Consider the following 19,386-nt stretch of genomic DNA (forward strand, 5'->3'; position numbering starts at 1 on the left):
GACTAAGCAAACGTCAGAGCTGACAGTGACACAACACATTTGACTGGACAGAAGCCAAAATATTTGGCTTAGTTTATCTCAAGGACAGCCAGATAAATGACTCCATGGGTGGACGAACATAATGACTTCTTATCAGGTTATTTCATGCTCCTGAATTCAGAATGTTTCTGCACCTGTAGCTGTTGAAAGAGAATTTTTTTCCCTCTTTGCTGTGGGTTGGATGTGGGCGCTGAAAGTGGTAAAAATTCAGAGGAGAACCCAGCACTAATTCACGGTATTTGCACTGCCAACTGCCAACCTGTCCAGCTGAGTCTAGTGACGCTTTCAGAGCTGACAGACTGAAACCGTGCTGACGTGGGTTCAGGCAGCCGAGAACACACTATGACCAAAAGGAACAGATCAGATCACCATGGTTACTCAGTGTAATAAGGTCAGTGTGTGACGCTGGATGTTACCATCTTAGCAAACTACTGGAAGGTTTCCATCAGGAATCAGTTTTAGCAGATCTAGGTTTGCTCTTGCTTTGGATTGCTATACAGAAGAGCTCACTGATTCCTTAATTGCCTATTTTCATCTGACTGGAGCATTCTTAATAAGTCCTTAAGTCACTCAGTGGGCAATCCCAAATTTTACTGAAGCATGTCATGGCACATTCGTCCTTTATTAGGAACTGTTTCCCCGCAGACATATTTTCTAATAGGCAAAAAAAAACCTATGCTGGCTAAAAATAGACTGATTCAGCAGTCCAGCTGCAGAAGACGAGAGCAAGTCTTGACAATTACAGAGCAGGAAGGCAAATTAACTTCTCACACTGCATGAAAACTAACAATCCCAACAGCTGGTGTAACAAAACAACACTTTATTTTCTCAATAAGATAGTACAGTGACATGCTGATTGGTTTAATTATCTGCTGAAAACTCAAACATGTACATACAGCTGAATCTGCATTGATTTAAGCATGTCAATAAAGAAATAACTGTGATATCTCAGGTGTAATAAAACTTACATTACTGGATCTTTGTTGGCAAAATGATATTGTTTCCCACATCATTAAAAAATAATCTTTGAAAAACTTGTGAAAGCTAGTATTTACAGAAAAGGTTGGCTGACGTTTAACCTTTTTACGGTTTTACTTTTCAGAAAAACAATGGTTGGAACTCCTCAAACATCAATAAACAAACATGTTCTCAAGTAGGACTGAAGACATGTGACTATTACTGGCATGACAGGTGCATCCATTTTCCCAGTAGTTCACAAGGACAAGACTCAAGGGTTAAGTTAGCAAAATTCTGGCTGTATACAAAAGATCATGTGCACCCACATTCTGTTAAAATGAAGCATTTCCTCAGACTGTTATCTCCAACAAAAGGCAGATGAACTTGAAGGTCCTTCATATACAAGATTTTGAATCACTTCTGCCACATCCACACTTCAGTCATGCCAAAACTCTTAACTGAGCTGCTGTGATAAGTTCTCATTTTGGATTGCGATACAACTGACCTGACAGCCTTGACTTAAATTAAGCTGAAGTTACAAGTTAAAGAGCGTTGTACTCCACGCACTTTGATGGAACTGTCGAGAAGTGTTTCTGGCAGATAGTCATTAGCCTCTTCAGTCCCTGTAGAAGGAAAAATAGAAAACAAGGCAAATTAAGTTGGCACTTAGATCACGTCTCCAGAATGCGACTATTTTGGTCAGAGATGAGACCACACATGATCACACCATGTTCCTCCTAAAGCAACATCAACCTTTAAACATGTAGGTATTTTACAATGGAAACAACTAGAGACTTTTTTTTCATCAAGAAAAGTGCTATGCTGCCCGTTACACCTGTTCCCGACACTTAGAGACCCAAACCAGACCCAACATGACCAGTGGAGGTAACTGCTCCACCACCTGTGTCCTGTTCCAGGTAAGATGCCTAATCCTGATCCAACATATTGGGCCTTTGCAACAGGGCTGTACAGTGCAACATGAAGGCCCACAGTATGTTGCACTTGCTACACAAAAATAGGTTACTGCGATGACTTAAATTACTGCACCTGCGTGTGCTACGTGTGTGAGACAGACGTGCTTGTTTGAGGTGAGGGACTGCGTGTTTGTTTGTGTATTAGCTGAACAGATAACACATTGCTACTCTATTTAGTATGATGCCCCCGGATGTGGGTGACGGATGTGCTCATAAAACTGCAGCCTGGTGACAACAGAGATATTTCATACACCAGGTGTAGGCTATAAAACATGGATCTGCCAATATGAGAAAGCTAACACTCTAAAGGCCAATTTCCACCAGATGTGTGTTGGTTGCGTCTGCGCTCTGGCATGGCAGCAGAGCCGATAGGATTCCATTCTAGTCAATGTGTGTGTTTCCACCAGCTGCGGCTGTGCTGCGTTCCGGCTCCGTCTCAGCTCCGGCACTCCGGAGCCCTCCGCAACAGATACGCAGGACTTCTATTTTTGCCGGACGCCGGAGCACAACGCAGCAATTCAGCACAGAGCAGATCGTGCGGGGCAGGAAGTCGTGCACAGAAACACAATAAAACATCCGGTTAATTTTCAAAATAAAGTACCTAGTGTTCACGGCGGATCATATTTCCCTGCACTACACCTTAAAAACTACATAATGGGCAGAAGCAGGCCTGAAGTCAACAGGTCAGAGGTTTTCAGACGTCATTTCACCCCATGAACACCATGGACGAGGAGATATTAATCATGGCAGTGCACTGAGATGTCTTCCGGCAGAGCTGCGCTGCACCGCACCGCACAGCAAACGCAGCTGGTGGGTACTGATGGATGGCGGAGCACGCAGCGGATAACCAGTGCTGCCGTTCTGCAACAGACACGCATCCAGTGGAAATCCGGTGTAACTGTTAGTAGAGAATGTAGTCTGCAGTGTAGCTCATAGGTTTTATGATAAACTGGGCTTCATGATTGAACAAAGTCTCTAACTACATTGAAGGACGTACTTGAGTGTACCACAAAACCTTCAGTCTCTGTAGCACCAGAGCTATGTGCACAAAAGTTAATGTACAGCCGTGTGCCATTATTTACAATGTAATGTTAAAAAATACCAAGGGAACCAACAAAAGGTTAAGCTTAAAATGTGATACTGTGGGGCCAAAGAGCACGGTGAAACATTTACGGTGCACCTAAATTCTGTGCACCAGTGCAACCAACGTAAAAAAAAATTCATCTGTAGCTCTTAATTAAATGTACAAACATGGGTCAACTATAACCCATCTAGTAAATTCATTTCTCAAAATGCTCTGCAGCATTTTTAACTTTTTTAAACACATTTACATTGTGGTAATGTTTACATGTCATTTCAGGAGGTATACTGGTATAATGTGGTTATTACTGTATATGACCAGCAAATAACTTCAACCCTGATCTCCCCTACAAACATCAGCAGACAGTTTAACACACATGATTTACATGCAACAGTTGTGAAGACTGGACACTGAGGAAAATAATGAAGCAAAATGTGCATACCCTACTTGCAAAATATTTACTACACACACACTTAAGTGTTACTCATGAATCCTAGGCATGCAAACTATGTTACTCTCTGTATAAATGAAGAGTAAATATGCAAATTATTTCCTTTCTTGGTAATAAAACACAAAGCACACTTCGACATCCAACCAGACGTGCGTTTAATCTAGAGCAGGCCTATGCCACTGGTGGCCACCGGGCAACATCCAGCACAAAAGCATCCTCCGAGTTGAACAGCATACATAATATATGCCAGTACAAAATATGTAAACTACATACAGTGTCTGGAAATAGCTACTGAGTGAGTCATCTCACTTCATTCTCATCTCCATTGAGTTACACATGCGCAGTACCAATCAGGAGGCATGTATGGATCGGTACAGTATAAGGACACTGCCAATCATACCTTTCATAAATCAGTGTTTATTCATGTGACGCAGTTCTGAAGACACTTAGTAGCTTTTCAAACAGTCTGGCCTGGGGTCAACTAGTCGAAAATATGTCTTTTCCTTCACACTTTTCCTTGACCTTGATGGACAACATCATTAGGGGTGTGTTTGTGTGTGTGCGTTTGAGAGAGAGGGGAAGAAGATACTGGTAGAGAGAGAGATAAAGTGTGTTATAAGTTACTGTTATTGATACTTGTTAGCACTGTTAGCATCGATAGCTCTCTTATTCTGTTTTTGCAGTTGATGTGCCTGTCCCGTTTTTATTTGAAAAGTGAAACAATAAAAAATTGCTACTCTTTTACTACATTCATTTGCATTTGTTTAGCATTTGTCATTACCTAAGCTAAAAAACAAACAGGTTTTAAATAGGCTGCTGATGAAATGTCAGGCCCATCTACAACAAAGATGAATATGATAAATTCCTACACTGTCAGGGTAAAGATCTTGCAATCATTTTTTGCTTCTATTTCATCTTCAGCGTCACTGTCCTTGAAACAAAGCCCATCCTAATAGAGATTTAGACACTGTCTGTAGGGGACAATCTGAGAGTCTCACCTGGATGTATTTCCTCTGTGTCTCATCGTTGAGAACGTGGGCCACGTGTTTGGAGAAGATCTTTTCTCTCCCGGTACGAGCGTGGATACCCACCATGGTCACACCGATAGGCCAGGGAGCGTTACCAATGGCCATCTGCAGGTAGGCATCATTCGCCTGGGGGAAAAGTTGAATAAAGTTGATTCATTTGTATATTAATAAAAGGACTAACATGGTAAAAAATAATGTTGTTATACAGATAATAACATACCTTGACATATTCTCTCTCTAACATGAATTTAATAATGTCTGTGATTGACTCTTTGATGTCTGCTGGTAAACTCTGAAAGAGATGGTAAAAACATTAAAACAATGTGAAATGGAAAAACTACATTGACACCTTTTAAACAACATCCTTGCAACTTGTTTTGTTCTGTCCACAAATGTTACCTTCTTCCTGAGCTTCCTGAAGAGAGGTTTGAGGTAAGACTCAGTCTGTGAGTGAGTTGCACTGGCCAGCTTGCCCTGAACACTTCGCTTCACGTGGTCCTCTCTGCTGTTCAGATCTTTGGCCCAAACACCAAGAAGAAACTAGAGATACAAGAGGAAATATAGCTGTTGAAATATTAGAGAGACACTAGACAGATTACAATTATTTCTTCTTGAATGGCAGCATTAAAACACATCACAGAAAACATTATCTATTTAACAACAAAGCAAATCATTACTGTAACAAATGAAGAAGAAGAACATGAATGGCAGCCACAATAGTGTTATACGTTTCTTAAGCAACAGCTCCCTCTAGATCAAAGATGGAGCGTGATTTTCTTGCCTTACCCTCAAAAACTTGTGGATGACTTCCTGGTCTCCATCATCATCTCCTGTGCCCAGGGTTTTACCAAGAGCCTGAGGGAAAGATTCAGTATCAGACACAAACTGATTTGTAACCTTTATTTACTAAAGCTGACAAGAATAACTTAACAGTTTTTAAAACAACAGCTTTTATTTTGTGGTGACAAAATTAGTAAATACTCATTAATAAATTGCCCATAACTTGATCTAATAGGAAAAAACTTAAAGCTCAGTTACAGGAATACTTTGCCCACAAAATGACCATTTGTTTATCTATTAATCATGCTGTGTTACCTTCAATTAATGAAGAAAACTTCCGTTTTTCTTGCATAACTCCACAGTAAACGGCAAACATATTGTTTTATTGATTAATTGGGAACCAGTTTAACAGCAAAACTTTGTCAGACTGGTCCCCAATCAATCAGTAAATCAATATGTTTATTGTTTTCTGCAGAGGCATACAGGAAAGACAATGTTTTCTTTACAAATTCGAAGCAACACAGCGTGACTGATGTACAAACGGCCATTTTGTGGGTGAAGTATCACTTTAACTAAGCAATGTTAACTATGAAATGTACCTCCAATTCCTCTATAGTTGTGTTTTCTTCATGCACTTTCAGATCGTGCTGTGTGTCCAGTTCTCCTGACTCTGTTCCTCCAACAATCTCATTCAGGTACTGCTGGTCAATCTTGTCCATGGCTGCTTTCAGGTCATTCCTCAAGCCCTAGATGCAGAAGCAACATTAAACAGAGGTTTTCAGCATACTGTGTTTAAGAATTAAGACAATAACACTATCATAAGAATCACATAACAAACGGGAACATAAAACATAACTTTATTCTCTGAAGAACAACATAACTAAGATTCATTGCTTCACAGAAGTTGTCAATCAGATCTGGCTCATGTGGTGAGGTGATGGCTCATAGAAAAGGTACGTTTGCATTTTCAGCCAGATATCAAAACTGTAATTTTTTCAGTGTAGAGACTACCGTGACCCCCCCCCCCGACTGAATGGACTTAAATCAGCATATCTTTATTGAATAATGTGTCCCACTACAAGATGCTTTCAGTCGTACCTTGTTCACTTCTGGAGTCAGAATCTCAATCTTCCGGAGTCTCTGGAAGGCATCATAATCAGACTCTCCAAACAGTCGGATTGGTTCCCCTCGTTCTCTAAGCCGTCGAATTACCTATACAAACACAAAGTTGCCACAGGTTAATTAATGTTTTCGTACCGACAGAAAAATGACTGTGAGGCAAGTGTTAATGTTCAGTATTAACTTACTTCCTGTCGGGACAGTGTCATCGGCAGCTTCTCTTCTGTTAGTTCCAGTTCTAACACTGGATTAGCTGAAGTGGTTGGCTCATCTTCTTCTTTCTTATCAATCTTCCGGACAACATGGAGAGAACAGAAATATATAATTTAAGATTTAGGATTTAATAATATTGAAAGATTTCTCTTTCTGGGCTGATGCAAATGAAACAAATACAGCTGGGATATGTGAAAAGCATCTGTAATATCTTCAGGAGATGTGACCTCAGCAATGAAGAGTCACTATGATGCACTGTATTGCAGAAATTCAGGTCCCTATCTTACCCCCAGCTCCTCTATAAAGTCATGTCTCCTAACAACTTACCAATAAAAGCAGGCATTTTTAATATCACATTACTCATACTTCATTTTGAATACTGACTGCACAGCCTAAAACCTAATCACAGGCAAAACATATTCAGTCATTTTGTTTGCAAAAAGGAAACTCAAAGTATGCTTCCAGATCATGCTTTCATGGGCACATGCATCCCAGCACTCTTAGATTGTGGTGTAAGGAGCACAATCTAAAAGAACAAACAGAAACTGATTACAAAAAAGCCTTCCAAACAAACAGTGGCCATTGCTCAAATAAACAAAGTATACTGCATGTGTGCATAGCCTAATAATTTTGACATGTTAAGCCTTGCACAAAGTAGAACAGAAATGCAGTTTTCAATAGAGCAACTGTTACAAGGCAATGCAAACTGGTGACACAAAACCAGGGGAACTTACAATTGGTTTAAATATTAAAGCCGCCGTCACAGACTATGTGCAAAATAACAAGTGCAGCTTGGTAACAGAGTTATCTTTTATTTCAGTTCAGTATCCCATGCTGAAATCCACACCATGCCTGTGTCCCATTTTGGCTTTGTTGATTCCTTTCCTTGTTCCCTTGCTTTCTGACAAGTGGTTGTTGCTAAGTTTGGAAATAGTTTGTAACACAAAACTGGTCCAGCATATAGTCTAGTTGTCACAGTGGTTGGTCTATAAAGAAATAGACTGTCAAAGGCATAAATATCAACAAAAGTGGAGTATTGGAAGCACGGGGTGGATCAGCAAATGCATTCATGTTATCAAATGCCTTTCTATAACTGGCTAGACATAGCAATTGTTTGTTAATTTATAGATTGAGTTGTCTGATGCTGAATTCATCTCATTATCTCGCACAAAAAACACCCAGCCCTTGTGGCGTTATTTCTAACAACCCACGCTGGAAAATAAAGATATCTCCACCATGTTATTTCTGCTTTTATCCTCGCTGGCTTTTGAGAGTGAACTTTCAGAAAGGGTGCCAAGGAAGCGGAAGCCTTTGGGACACAGTGCGTTTTATCCTGTTATCATGCATCCTGTCAGCTACTTTCACTGTGCAATCCCATACCTGGCTCTCAGGAGTCTCTCTCTGAACCTACAGATGCAGGCAGCAGAGGCAGGTTGGGGGAAAAACAGCAAACACAAAACACCAATGTACACCTGAGCATCAAAGCCTGACCTTATTTTGTTTCCTGGCAAAAAATTTAACGACAGTATTACAGCGTCATACTATACATGAGATAAAACTGAACTGAGGAAAGGCAGTGATTTATGTGTTTGAGTATGTGTGAGCGAGTTAGAAATAAAGTGATATGGACATCAACCTTATATCCACATCTTCTGAAGTAATCCTCTTGCTCCTTGTGTGCAAGCTCAGACCGTTTGAAGAATTTTTTGGAGTCCTGGAAGCAGAAAGATAACTTATTCATTAGATGTTTCTAATAAAACCCATGTGAAACACAATAAAAACACAATACTGGTGGCAAGGTCTAGAGTGGCATAACATATTTACCTTTCTCTTTCTCTTTTGTTATGACATTGTAGGGTGTGTGTTTTTAATACAAAATAACAGGTAATTTACTCAACACAACTATTAATTTTTCCTCTCTGCTGGAGTGAATGTGGGAGCATGCCGTACTGCATGTAACTATCTTGTAATTTTAAATAATAAATCAAATCTTCACAACAAAGCAATTTTATAAGTTAATGTTTTACTAAACACGAGGAAGACCACGAGTAAAACAGTGTCGGTATATTATAATAATATGTGATCTGTATTCCCTAACCTTGGACATTTTATCCGTATTAAAGTATACTCTAATATGCTGTTACATGAGACTGTTAACACTCCTGCTGCACAAATAGGGATCATTGAACTAAAAACTAACCCAATCCCACTGAATACATTATTAGTATTTTACTGAATGGGTGTTTTTCTGCGAGTGTTGCATTTACAGTTTTTAGTTTGAATCCCAGTGTTAGTTCAGCAGGAAGCAAGCAAAGCTAACATTAATTTAACGTTAATATTAACATTGAATAAACCATATAATAATCTGGCTACAGTTTAAGTAGACTGTTTAAGTGATAATTAGAACATCAGCCTATACTTTGAGCAACGTTAGCTAATGTTAACGCTACGTTACGTATTTGCTAGCTATTTCCGTTTACTTTAACCTGTCAGCTAACGTTAGCTTCCTACTACGTTGCTAGTTACTACAATGTTTAACATTAACATTACAGCTATATTTAGTACTTTTAGTAAAATTCAATACTGTATTAATATATCAATCAATACATATGAAACATCGATGATTCTGGAAAGGCAGCGTTAACTACACTGAGTAAACGTTAGCTAGCTGTTAGCTAAGTTAACGCAAGTAAAAACTTTAGCAACAATGCTAAGTTAGCAAGCTAACAAAAACAAGCAACTTCATAAGCGACTTACGTCGACAAGCTGTTTGTCTTCGACGAGTTTTCTCTTCCTGGCGATCTCAGCCTTTAGTATGTCCATATTGGTAAAGTAATTGTGGTCGTTATTCTGTTATTTCAACAAATAACCACATGTGTAGAGCTTTTGCAACGACGTTATCACCCAGACACCTTAACCGGAAGTCAGCTTTAGCCTGACACTGAATTTCAGTGTAAGAGTCCTCAGTGATTTACTTTATTTTGTTAATTTTGTGTCTAAATAACAATGTAAAAATAAAATGTAATTTGAGTTTGCTGGCCATTCAAATCAGTGTAAATTAGTCTTCTAATAGAGTTTAGTATAAGATCAAGCACTTTCATTTTGTCACATTAAAACAACAAAAATACTGTTTAATGTGTTGTTCTTTGGATATAGGTTTATAGTTACTGTAATATAATGATATTTTAGGCTCCAGTAGGCTAATATTATTTAGGCTAATAAATATAAAGGGGTAATGGCAACTAAAAAGCAAGATTAACATTCATACACTCACTGTAATAAGCCATGGTTATGTGGAAAAAGTGAAAACATTTTTTCTAAAGTCCAATATTTTGTTTTGGGTGTTGATCAAAGCTCAGTTCGTTCACACTTGTAGCCTATAGTGTATTCGTATTAGCATGGCTATTTATCCAAAAACGAGTCCAGGGTTATACTAGCTATACAATTATCTTTTTCAAGTGATTATTTAAAAACAGTTCCAAATGAAATAGGCTAACGTGTTTTTATTCTTCTCTCTTTCTCTGCCACTGCATTTCGACATTTGGACACGAAAAAAATAAAATAATTTTTAAACAAATAGCTTAGTTTTATTGACATCACTATGGTATTGTTGGCATGCATATTCACAAAGTGATGAATTTGAATCCTACATATAGGCCTATATCAGTTTTACCTTGTGTTGCTATATTTTGCTGCATATTCTACAATATAGAGTTACAAATCAGTTGCAAAGAGGCTGCTGATGCCCTACTTCTATTAATGCAATAATAAGCTACAGTTTGTGTAAGGATCAGTCCTTTCTCTACTCCCAAGGTCTGAGATTAAAATGGTTAGACCTTTTGAAATCGTTTAGGGCTGACAATGGAGAATTGATGGAATAATGTAAAAAGTAACATCAATTTAACTGGCCTGCACTCGTCATAAGTGACTCAACACTACCTCCTATTTTCTGCCAGTGACTCAGAATTTATACCGTTGCCTGAAGCGAGGTCATGACTGGAGGGAGGGAAAATCTATCCTTTGATGCGCAACATGAGCTCCAGATAGAGATAGATATCCGTTACATGCATAAAGAAAAGGGATTTACACAGTCTGAGTCCTGTCTGACATAACAGACAATATCTTTGATAAATATTAAATTAATTGAGCAACCACCTTATCAAAGAGTTTCTGCTGCTCACTCCAGTCAAACATGAGATGTGGCCATTTACTTATTTTTATAATCAGGTAAATGAGTCGTCCAAACAACAATAAAAACAGTAATAACTATTAATTTCTTAATAATTTAAGGGGGGAAAAGTTTATGATTGCAATGTGGTCTCATAACTGCCTTTGTTCTAATGCCAGTGCATTGTTTGGACACCACACTGGCAATTTTGTGACTCGACCTTTTAGATGAGAACATACCATCAGGTGGCGCAAAGGGATATGTGACGAATTTTTAATATTAAAGTCATTAATTTATTTACATGGCGAAAGGGGAGAACCAGCATCCTTGGTGGCAACGGGGGGGGAAAAATCATACATGTAGCATTTCTCAGGTCTATTTGAGCTGAACACGGTGACAATGTGCCGATGACAGGATCTGTAGCGCTGCCTGGGGAGAAATTTAACTGATTAATAAGGCAGACGGACAGTGATTCCGCTGAGTGTTTCCTAGTCACTGATTCCGTCTTTCTGAAGAGCGATTCTCGACTACACGACTTGCTGTAGACTAAATCCCTCCTGAAGATGGAGTTTGGGGAAAGGAAGAGGAGAAGGAAGTCACAGAGCTTTAAACTGGTCACGGATGAAGGTAGGCTGCTGAATGAATGCAAGACCTTGCAAGACGCGCGTCTGTGTCTGGGTGTTTGTCTGGCGCTGTGTGCCAGCAGAGGCGACTCTGTAAACAAAAGCGATGGCCACGACAATACCCATAGTCTGTGCCTCGGTTATAACCAGCAGCTAACTCTATTGATTCAAGTCTCACGTAAAACCCTTCCAGGACGTCAGTCTCAGTGTAGATTCAAGGTTGAATTAATTAAAGAAATAGTCCAAAATATGAAAACATGTTGCGCATTCTGGGCATGCAGCTTACTATTCACTTTCTGCTGAAGCAATCCAGGCCACCTCTCTTGGCTACACTTCTTCATACCACCTACAGGTGGTGGTTTCTGCATGGGATGGGAGGGGGGGTTCTGCTTTGGTTGACATCACCGTCCCTGTCAGCCTGCACAAGCTCCATTATTGCAATGCAAAAGGCCGCAACATCATTATGCAACTATTTGTCAAACAGAGCATTATGTGAAATTAAGTTTTAATTTCATTATTGTTGCTTCACGACAAAACATTTTATTTTCAGATTTTGCCCCTTCATATATTATGAATTCCAACTGCAAAGACGCCAAAGGAGAGCCTAAGGATGCTGCTGTGTCTGATGGTATGTGCCATTATAAGAATTAATTTCACTGACACACAGAGGCAGATCACACTAATTATACCAACACCCTTCTCTCTCTCAATCTAGGTTGGCTGGGGGATGAGGGTGTGGAGATCAAGAGGCAAATAACAGGAATGATGAGGCTTCTGAGTGATAAGTCTGGCAGGGCTTATCAGCGTGTGGTAACAGAGCAGGACAGCCTAACAAAGGAGCCCCAGGATCAGCACCTGACCTGGGTGCATCAGCCTGCACCCTCATCTCTTGTATCGCACGACCACCAGAGCAACAGCTGGAACTCTGCAGAGGACCCAGGGCCTTCACCTTCATCCATATCTACCTCCGCCGGAAACGGTCCAGGCTTTGGTCAGTACAGCACCCGCTCCAAAGCTCTGAGGGTCCTCAACAACACCAAGGATCTGATCAAAGTGAACGAAGCGAATGGTAGGGTACCACAGCAGGTTTCAGGAGGAGAAGACCAATAAACACAGCACTAATTTCCCATAGAAAACAATAATGCTGATAGAATAGAGATGAGATAGTGACTGTTGTAGAAGGGCAAACAAATACAGAGACATTTGTGTGGAAGGCGGACACTTTATCCATACAACACAGTCAAACACTCATGCACACACATACACACTTTCTTATCAATGGCATGGCAAGGAAGCACATTGCACTGGTATGAGTATGCATGTTAAAGTAGACAATTTCTTAGCAACCTGATACTGTCTGTCCAGCAGATGTGATCCCTCCTGCTGCGCCTGAAACCCCCTGCTGTATGTGTAACTGTAAGGGCACCTTGCAAGCTATTTTGCAGGAACTGCGAGCCATGAGGAGGCTGATGCAGACTCAAAAAGGTCAGTGGATGAACACAAACACTCACACACTGTGAAGAAGTGAGAAAGAGAAATTATAATGTGTTACTTTATTTTTCTCTAGCATCCTTGGAGAGACAGGAACAGGCAGCATCACCATGCCAACCCCGTCTTGGTCCGGGCCCCGCTCCTCGCTGTAGGCCCCGTAAGAGGAGGCCAATATATAAAGCACCCCTGACTGTGTCTAGTACAAGAAAAGCAGCTCTTGCCCCTCTGGAGGGATCGGCGTGTACAGCTGCACCTGCAGAATCTGTAAAGAGGGAGGAATGTGAGACAGAGCAAGCTTCAACTACACCCAACAGTCATCCCGTCTCCTCTGAGGTTTCTGTGCCGCCACCTCAGAATAATCCAGTAACTGTCAACAACAGACAAGATCCTCTCCTGAACCAGCTACGGGAACCTCAGCAGGTAATATGTCACATGGCATGTTCATGAATGTACATGTGCCAGGGGAGTTTCTGTACTTAACTGGTAGCTCTAATTTATGATTTGAGTGTACTGCACTCCACAGAAACAGTATTCATGAATTTGAACTCAATCTTTCTGATGAATGAATCCTCAAAAGGTTTTTTAAATCTATATGTATTCATTATATTTACACTGAGTCTAACAAGTATCTGAAAAATCACACAACATTATGACTTCAGGCTAGAACTCCTTAAAAAAGCAACAACTAAAAACTGAATTAATCTTGTTATGTTTTAATTCACCATTATCCCTTATTACTTCACAGTCCTCAGTATCTCTTATTTGATTCTTTTTCAGTCTGAGGTGCGTCTTGCAGAGGATCATGACGTGTATATTTCAAAGGCTCAGCTGGACTCCATTCTGGTTAACTATACACGCTCTGGCAGCCTGCTGTTCCGCAAACTGGTGCGCATCAATACCTTTTAAAGAGCCAATTCACTGGCCCTCTGATTGTGGTTAACACATCAGTCATGTGGCACATTTTACTGTAAACTACAACAACAAACATCTAATAATTTACTTATATTAAGATACATTTGCAAAGGGCTCAACAATATTTAACATGGAGCTTTATGTGTTTTAGGTGTGTGCCTTCTTTGACGATACGACGCTGGCTAACTCCTTGCCAAATGGCAAAAGGAAGAGAGGGCTCAATGATAACCGTAAGGGCTTGGACCAGAACATTGTGGGTGCTATTAAAGGTACGATACAAAAGACTTAATCAGTCTCTGTCAGTGGTGCCTCCAAGGGGGAGTATCGGGGGGTCAATGGCCCCCCTGATATAATTGCTGCCCCACACTGGCCCCCCAGCAAAAACATTTAAAGGCCAACAGGCTGTGATGCACTCATTTTTTAAGCTGAAGTTGAAATCTTATTAAACAGGACAACCAAAAGCATCCATTGGTACTTTAAAATAGAGATGAAGCACTGGACAATATGCAGCAAGGCAAGGCAAGATATGACAATGCAATCAAACTTGATATCCACCTAGATTTGCCAGAAAACTAGACTGTATTTCAACATTTTCACCAGCAGGATGCAGCCATTTTACAACAAGCTAGCTGGTGACATCAGTGGCATGGTTCATCTCTATTGCTTGCCAGGACAATTTGTTAAGGTAGGCTTGGTAAACGTGGTGATATAAAGCATGTTTTGTCCTTTGATGGCGATATGTTTTCTATGACCTGTGTATGAGATGTTTTTTAATAGAGTAGTGCACAAATGTACACAAAGCCATGTAGTTACAGACAGATGATACACAAGTTGCATCGCTGGTGCTCCCTGGTGGCGGTGCTGGCATAGGGTGCAGCAGGTCCAGCTTATATTTTGTTTTGAAGCAAGAATTGGAAATTGTATATATAATTCCAGGAGAGGAGCCACTACAAAAGTGGTGAGGAGTAAGCTGAGTAAAATTTTTGGTTTATGATCCAAGGCGAAGCTAACATAATCAACTAGCCTGATGTTAGAAGCTGATTCTGTTGCTGAGGAGGGAGCTTTTCGTTTCCAGAATTTTACCAACAAGCCAGCAACATCTTGGTGGTGTCTTTATGTCAAGGATAAATGTTTATTATGTACGTCGAGAAGAGGATGGGCTCACAAATGTTAAACCTAACTGGCACCACCGAGGGGAGTCATACAATTTGTTTATTTGACCAATGCTTTGTGATACAGAGGAAACTTCCGTTTGACTCAGCTTCTATTGGCGGGGATGATGGTGACTGTGATATAAGGTGGCTTGTGGACTTGACCACTGGGTTAGGCTAACAGAAGCTATGTTAGCTGCGACAAAATAACGTTAATATAAAGTTATAAGCATCTTGTGTTGTTGTGGTGCGACAACTTGATCAAGTGTTGAGAAGTGTTTTTTGTGGTTTGTCAGCTGCAACAACCGGACATTAAAAATCAAGTTCAGGCAGCTCTTCACTCATACTTTCACTGCTGTCGTCCAACTCTATGGGAACAGGTTTCATCACCATATTTGGTCCTGTTGGCTCAGAAAGCATTGGTTATTGGTTTTTAACTTTGTCCTTGGTTCTTTGGACCTCATTAAAACTCTCAAACTTCATTGTATCAACACTTAAGTTAAAAACCAGTTACACTAGTCTGAAGAACAGTGCTGTACTTAGCACTCATAAGTAAACAACCAATACATTGACATCACCAGCCAGCTTGTAACATGCCTGCATCCTGCTGGTGAAAATGGTGAAATAGAATATAGCTGTGCCAAATCCAGGTGGATATCAAGTTTGATTGCAGTGTCCCATCTTACCCAAGGTAAAAGTCAAACAAAAAAACAGTTATATTGTTCAGCGTTTCATCTACGTTCCACTCTCTCACCTCAAGATATCTGAATGAAAATGGGTTTCCATTGCTTCCCACGAGTCTCCCCTTGCAAAGGCTTGTTTCCATGAAATGTTTTGCTCTCTACAATCAATGTGATCCTTCAAATTAAAGCTGTATATTTGTCTCATTAAGGAAAAGGACAACCGGTCTATTTGAAGGACAACGAATTGACAAACTTGTATAGATACATAACACAATAAAAAAGGACTGCTGTGGAACTCAAAATGTTTACTGTACTGGTATTGAAATAGTTTTCAACTAGCCTGTATACTTTAACAGTATAACTGAATTCCTGAAATTCCATTAGGATTTTTAGTTTTGGTGTGCCACCCAAAGATTTCCAGGGGCCCCATCTAGCCACCTCTATGAAAAATGTGGGGGGGGCACCACTGCTCTTTGTACCAGGGTACAACAATAATGACACATTGTGTGAACTCTGTCTAGTGTTTACAGAGAAATATTGCACTGAACACAGAATAGAGAAGTTGCCCGGGCCACGAGACTGGGTTCAGATCCTTCAAGATCAGATCAAACTTGCCAGGAGGAGGCTGAAAAGAGGTACTGCTATGAAGTCTGTTTCCCCTTTTTGCTTTCTTTTGTTGGGGTAGTTGTAAACTCATAATATGCAAAGAGTTTGTGAGCGTGATCAAAGGAAGTTTAGCTATTATTATTAATGCAGTAAGTTTACTAGTATGAGTCAGTTACAAAGGTTCTGTTTACACCTGGTAATTACATGAGTTTTGGGTGTTTGGACCTCAAATGGACAGCTTTAAATACAGGTGTGAATGCATCCATTTCACCCAATGCATCTTGAGATCTAATCACTCAGACCACATTCAGTGGTCTGGGCCGTGTATGGCCATTCTGTCAGCAGTATGTGCGCTAATATGAGCTGGGCCACATTAAAGGACCACCTACTCAGATGACATCCTTGCATATAGACTCCCTGCCAGCAGACCCAGCACCAAAGGACTGTCAGTTTGCCCACTTAGCACAAGCTAATACAGCAGCAGCTGTTAAACAGTCTCAACAAACTCACACCAACACTGAAAGAGTATAACACCGTCATTAAACCCATTAAACAGTTAGCTTTGTCACTCTGTGTGTGCAGGCAGACTCTCACCAGTGAGTGCATAGCCATAGACAAATCTCCATTCAGCCCACAGACTTAATGAAATAATGGACATAGCCGCCATGACATCACCAATTGGTTTGTGGACTCTTGTTACAAACCAATTGGCCATCGCCATCTTGTTTGTTTGAAGGTAGAAGTGACCATATTTAGGTGAGACAGTGGAGCTGACTCAGACCATAGTGACGCCTTGCAGACAACTTCATGCGGCCACACCCTTAAATATGCATAACTTTGAGCCTTGACGAAATGTAACCAAGTGAGTACCTGTACAGTTGTCATGAATGGGGAACACTTACCAAGCTGTAAACATTTTTATTTATGCTGTAAACGTGGGCATTTTCACATGGGTGTCTGTGGGGATTGACTTGCTTCTGGAGCTTTAAGTAGCCATTCAAGGAGCTGCAATTTTTGAAACTTCTGCACTGACCTCATTTTTCAGCCCCGGTGGTTGCTGCTTTGTTGGCCTTTGCAAACTGAAATTATGCAGGCGTTTATTTGCACATAGGGCAGGAAAGTGCAATCTGATCACAAGTAGTCACTCAAGGCATGTGGAAACATATTCTAATGACAGGTGTGAACAGGCAGACTTTGAGCAGTCCACTTGTAGTCCAATAAGCCAAGACACATGTTAACATCAGGTGTGAACAGGCTCACATACAAAATTATCAGTCAAAGAAGATGCTTTCTGTGAACAAGTCAGGTAAACCATGTTCATCCTTTGACTCCTTAGATGCTGCAGAAGCAGAAGAAGCCGTAAATGGACCTTCCACAAGTATGGACCTCATATTAAAATTTTCACACATGCAGGCAGCTAACACACACACACAGACACGCACAAGCCTACCCATTTATTTAGTTGTCTACTTGTGTCTGTTTCTGTCTGCACCTGCAGGTCCTATGTCGGTATACAATCTCACACCATCTTTCCATCAGCACCCCCTCTGAGCCCACAATGTCTTCACGTCTCACCACTTCACAACACACACAAACTGGTGCTGCTGGCTCGCTCATTGGCTCGTCTTTGTCACGCTGTTGCTGTGACATTTGACATTCTCACGCAGCTTCCCGAAATGTCAGCTAATTATCTTCACACCATGCACCTTATCCCCTCTTTCACCTTTCTATTTCCCTCGCTGCCACAGTAGCATGTCTCCTTCTGCTCTCTTAGTTTTATTTTTTTTCAAGTAAGGCTATCAGACCCATTAAATGTGTTGTGGCTTTTATGGTAGTAATATGTAAAATGTTAACATTATTTTCTTCCTTTCTTTACAGGCTGTGACTATAACAAGACTGCGAGTGTGGAGGGGGCGGTGGTGAACATGACTGGTTGATTCAAGGGTTGCCACAGTGGCCTTACAGCAGATCTGTTGTTTGTTCTCATTACTTCTCTAACTTGATGCATTTTGCCACTTTAGATATTTCCGTTGCAGCTGTAATCTTCTCTGTGTTATGGATGTAAATGGAAAAAAAAAACAGTAGGACCAAATGAGGAAGACGCCTGCCTAATGATATCCTCTCCCTCCTGCCCTCACACACACACACACACACACACACACACACACACGCACTCCATCTTTTAAGGTCCATGAGACTTTTCACCAGACAGATATTGGGATCTGGGATTTAAGCCAACAGACACTGAACTACACAGTGGTTAAAAAATGTCAGCTCATTTTTATGTTCAGAAATGACTTACTGTTTACATTATAGGCTATAGCTTTAACTTGCCTAGTTCTCATATGTCATAACTAAGAAGAATCACAAGTCTAAGATGAAATACTGTAACAGTATAGCATCTGTATATTTTGCACAAATTACTTTTTAAGGGAGGTTTTCCATTGTGAATTGTGCCTTTTAAGTGACCAGTACTTCAGTGGGTGTAACGTGCAGTGCAGCATCAACCTTAATCACAAACATCACATCCAAAAAAATATCTGATGTATTTTTGGCCAGTTATGCCAATTAAAAATATTAATAGGCGACATCTGGCTGAAAATATAAAATATACAGTATTCTATGAATAGTTTGTTTTCATTATTAGAATCTCTAGGCTCTATGCATATCAAGTGTGCTGTTGTTGTTAATATTGTGATGAATTACTTTTAATTTTTGGCTCTCTGTGCATATAAAATGAATATTAAATATGATTTCCTGAACATTTAGTCTTTGTGTTGTTTTTTATATGCTAGACAGCAAACTTAACAAAAGATAAAATGAGAAAAAGACTTCATATTGTTGGATTTCCTCCTGAAACATCTTCACAAACAGGAATGGATTTGTTTTAATGTTAAAAAGCACTGTGGCAAACATATGTGTTGCAATACTGACATAATAATGTCAAATATAAACTCACAATTGCATATTTGATATATTTTATGAGCCTCGGCTTTTATTAAGTACATAAACTGACAAAAGGCAATGTTGTGTTGTTGTAAGTGCAATTGGAGGGAAAACAGTAAATTAAAGGTACACTCCATTGTAGAGATTTTGTTGCCAGACTTCAC

The 19,386-nt window shown here is 40.1% G+C and overlaps 2 protein-coding genes across 3 annotated transcripts; one reads left to right on the plus strand and one right to left on the minus strand.

Annotated features, from left to right (window-relative positions):
• Nucleotides 1-839: 839 nt before the first annotated feature.
• prpf18 (PRP18 pre-mRNA processing factor 18 homolog (yeast)) lies at nt 840-9,588 on the minus strand. 2 transcript variants are annotated; one of them, XM_049574880.1, is made up of 11 exons: nt 9,400-9,588; nt 8,279-8,356; nt 8,023-8,049; nt 6,618-6,719; nt 6,409-6,522; nt 5,910-6,056; nt 5,317-5,385; nt 4,930-5,070; nt 4,751-4,822; nt 4,501-4,656; nt 840-1,619 (listed from the first exon to the last, which is right to left on the minus strand). In XM_049574880.1, the coding sequence occupies exons 1-11, from the start codon at nt 9,463-9,465 to the stop codon at nt 1,539-1,541; spliced, it is 1,053 nt and encodes a 350-aa protein (XP_049430837.1). In that variant the 5' UTR covers nt 9,466-9,588; the 3' UTR covers nt 840-1,538. The 2 variants fall into 2 exon arrangements, with proteins under 2 accessions (XP_049430837.1, XP_049430838.1); XM_049574881.1 differs by lacking the exon at nt 8,023-8,049 and having other exon boundaries at nt 9,400-9,587.
• Nucleotides 9,589-11,172: 1,584 nt separating this feature from the next.
• Nucleotides 11,173-18,577, plus strand: bend7 (BEN domain containing 7). Its single transcript, XM_049574568.1, has 10 exons — nt 11,173-11,437; nt 11,984-12,061; nt 12,149-12,502; nt 12,802-12,918; nt 13,001-13,344; nt 13,702-13,809; nt 13,988-14,105; nt 16,192-16,305; nt 17,613-17,654; nt 18,155-18,577. Exons 1-10 carry the CDS (start codon nt 11,374-11,376, stop codon nt 18,211-18,213), a joined length of 1,398 nt encoding a protein of 465 aa, XP_049430525.1. The 5' UTR covers nt 11,173-11,373; the 3' UTR covers nt 18,214-18,577.
• The last annotated feature ends 809 nt before the right edge of the window (nt 18,578-19,386 follow it).

The sequence above is a fragment of the Epinephelus fuscoguttatus genome, linkage group LG4 (assembly GCF_011397635.1).
Source record: "Epinephelus fuscoguttatus linkage group LG4, E.fuscoguttatus.final_Chr_v1".
Taxonomy (NCBI): Eukaryota; Metazoa; Chordata; class Actinopteri; order Perciformes; family Serranidae; genus Epinephelus; species Epinephelus fuscoguttatus.

What these genes read in the sequence shown, in the direction of transcription:
- prpf18 (XM_049574880.1), bottom strand. Translation starts at nt 9,465, where the DNA reads ATGGACATACTAAAGGCTGAGATCGCCAGGAAGAGAAAACTCGTCGAA. An exon ending in TCAGAAGATGTGGATATAAG is followed by an intron (nt 8,050 to 8,278) that starts GTTGATGTCCAT and finishes CTGCATCTGTAG; the next exon opens with GTTCAGAGAGAGACTCCTGA. An exon ending in TGACTCCAGAAGTGAACAAG is followed by an intron (nt 6,057 to 6,408) that starts GTACGACTGAAA and finishes TTCTGCATCTAG; the next exon opens with GGCTTGAGGAATGACCTGAA.
- bend7 (XM_049574568.1), top strand. Translation starts at nt 11,374, where the DNA reads ATGGAGTTTGGGGAAAGGAAGAGGAGAAGGAAGTCACAGAGCTTTAAA. An exon ending in AGCTACGGGAACCTCAGCAG is followed by an intron (nt 13,345 to 13,701) that starts GTAATATGTCAC and finishes ATTCTTTTTCAG; the next exon opens with TCTGAGGTGCGTCTTGCAGA. An exon ending in CATTGTGGGTGCTATTAAAG is followed by an intron (nt 14,106 to 16,191) that starts GTACGATACAAA and finishes AACTCTGTCTAG; the next exon opens with TGTTTACAGAGAAATATTGC.